Here is a 2,409-nt window from a genome sequence, read left to right as displayed (position 1 = left end):
AAAAATAATTATTTTTTAATGTTATAATTAAATACATATATAAAATTATTTATTAAACTTAATTTTTTATTTTATTTTATTTATTTTCTCCATGTGAATGTGTTTCTCTTTAGTTCTTATGATTGTACTTTCTTCATTAACTGCTAACATGAACATAGTTGAGTTGAAAAGAGCATATTCAAAAGTGTGGCAAAACATCATGCTTAGGAATCACGGGGTCTAGTCTTCTTTCATTTTCCAAGCTTTTATTTTATAATAAAAAAGGAAGAATAAAAAATAAAAGAAGCTCATGTTTCCAAGTATTTTAGCTAGGTCTAGTGACTATTCACTATATAACTACTATGTCAGTTCTAATTCCCATACAAAATTTATATACTATTTTTTTTTCTCAAAGAATTTGCACATACAATTAACCCAAAGTTTTCAACAATTTGTTTGATCTTTTATTCCACATATACTATTTGAATAATATATCCCCCCATGTGACATAAAATCTAGAAAGGTTAATTAATTTATTCTTTAGAAGCCTCCAATATCACTACTTAAATTTCTGGACCTAGAAACACATTAATTAGATATCATTCTATCTACAATTCATTTGATGTTTCCATTCCAACAACCATTATCTTAATTATTTTATTATGATTACCATCACTATATTTTTAATTCACGAGACTGAAATGTGGCCTTCTTATGAAGAACCCTATGATCCATAGGTAAATTATTATATATAATAAAATATGTTCGTTCAATTGAGTCAAAAATCAAGGACTGGCAATTTTTGTCTTTTTCTATCTTTGTCTTTGTTTTTGTGAACAATAATAATAATAATAATAATAATAATAATAATAATAATATAGTACAAATATTTTATGTACTTGGTCCATGTCCATTTAGATACCTTTGTCTGTCGTTGAGCCAAATCTTCAGGCTTTTCCAAGATTTGATGCGGTTTCATATTAATATCATCATCTATCTTCATATCCAATGACGGCTAAAAATACAAACCTAGATAGTTTAGTAGTTGATCACAAATAATACCAAGTTACAATTAGTCAAATTCTCAGTCAACTTTGTCAGTACTAGCTCACTCAATAATGTACCACATAATGCAAAAGTAATCAATCATACAATAATTTTTAAATAATTAACATTAGCCTTTTTTATTGTAAAATTATTTTTTTAATCTTCACTTCTCAAGATTTGGGTTTTAGGATTATAATTTAGGTTTTAGAATTTAAGATTTAAAATTTAAGATAAAAAAAAATAACTCTAGTTGAATTTCTTTATATTATCACTATTCAACTATATAATAGTTTTTGTTTCTTTTTATTTGTTACTAAAAATTGTTTTATTATTAAACTAATATATTCACATATATTAATTTAAAGATGTATCAAACTTTTGTATATTCACATATACTTTAGAGATGTCTTTATGACTTGAAATTGATGCTGTAAGACACATGATATGCATAAATGGATATTGAAAAACAATAGTAATAGTTGTGAGAATATTGAATGCTAAGGTCTGAGAAAATTAAATTGAAATTTAATGGCACAGGTGACATGGGTGGAACATGCCGAATACGAGGAAAGGGAAGTTCATCAGTTATATAGAGCCTTGTTGAGCTCTGGCATGGCCTTCGGCGCCCAGCGGTGGATCGCCACCCTACAGCGCCAGTGCGAGTGCCTCGCCATCCTCATGTCTTCTACTCAACCTTCTAGAGACCACTCAGGTATACATCGTGTTAGATATAAAATCATTTATATTTATATATTCAACCACACTATGTATACATCTAAATCAACTGTTAAAATCAGCCACCAGTATTAATACAAAATACACATTAAACATGAATTAAACTACAGTATATTTGTATAGAAATACATAATGACTGATTTTAATATATAAATAATATTTTTGTTATACATAAATATTCATGAATAATAATATAAAATTTGGCTCATAATTCAAGTAGATTATAAGTTTTAATTTGACCGCACTTAATTTTCAAAGTGATAAATAATTTAAGATGGAGGAAGTATGAAACTATTATGTGATCTTTTAATATATGAGGATTTAAATTAAATCTCGTGATCAGAATATAGCATTTAATTTGAGTGTTCTAAATATATATATACCAATTTTTTTTCTTTTTTAATGTAACATCATTCACCATTTTCACACATGTAATGCAGAGCATCATTAATGTTATCACTATAACACCAAATGAAACTGACCCATTAATATTGTGTATGTTCTTTTGGTGCAATAATGGCAGCAATAACTGCAAGTGGTAGGCGCAGCATGCTGAAGCTGGCACAGAGGATGACCAACAACTTCTGTGCCGGAGTGTGCGCCTCCACGGTGCACAAGTGGAACAAGCTCAACAATACCGGCAACACT

At 28.2% G+C, this 2,409-nt stretch overlaps 1 protein-coding gene across 1 annotated transcript in view; it reads left to right on the top strand.

Moving 5' to 3' along the window:
* The window catches only part of LOC107473306 (homeobox-leucine zipper protein ANTHOCYANINLESS 2), a gene marked incomplete in the record, with an annotated part of 8,332 nt that overhangs the window by 3,891 nt on the left and 2,032 nt on the right, over nt 1-2,409 (top strand). The window contains 2 exon segments of the mRNA XM_052257726.1: nt 1,564-1,738; nt 2,285-2,399. Of these exon segments, the coding sequence (XP_052113686.1) occupies nt 1,564-1,738; nt 2,285-2,399 (290 nt within the window).

The sequence above is a fragment of the Arachis duranensis genome, chromosome 2 (assembly GCF_000817695.3).
Source record: "Arachis duranensis cultivar V14167 chromosome 2, aradu.V14167.gnm2.J7QH, whole genome shotgun sequence".
NCBI classification, from domain to species: domain Eukaryota; kingdom Viridiplantae; phylum Streptophyta; class Magnoliopsida; order Fabales; family Fabaceae; genus Arachis; species Arachis duranensis.
The sequence above is the reverse complement of the archived record's forward strand: the minus strand, read 5'-3'. Positions and strand labels throughout refer to the sequence as shown.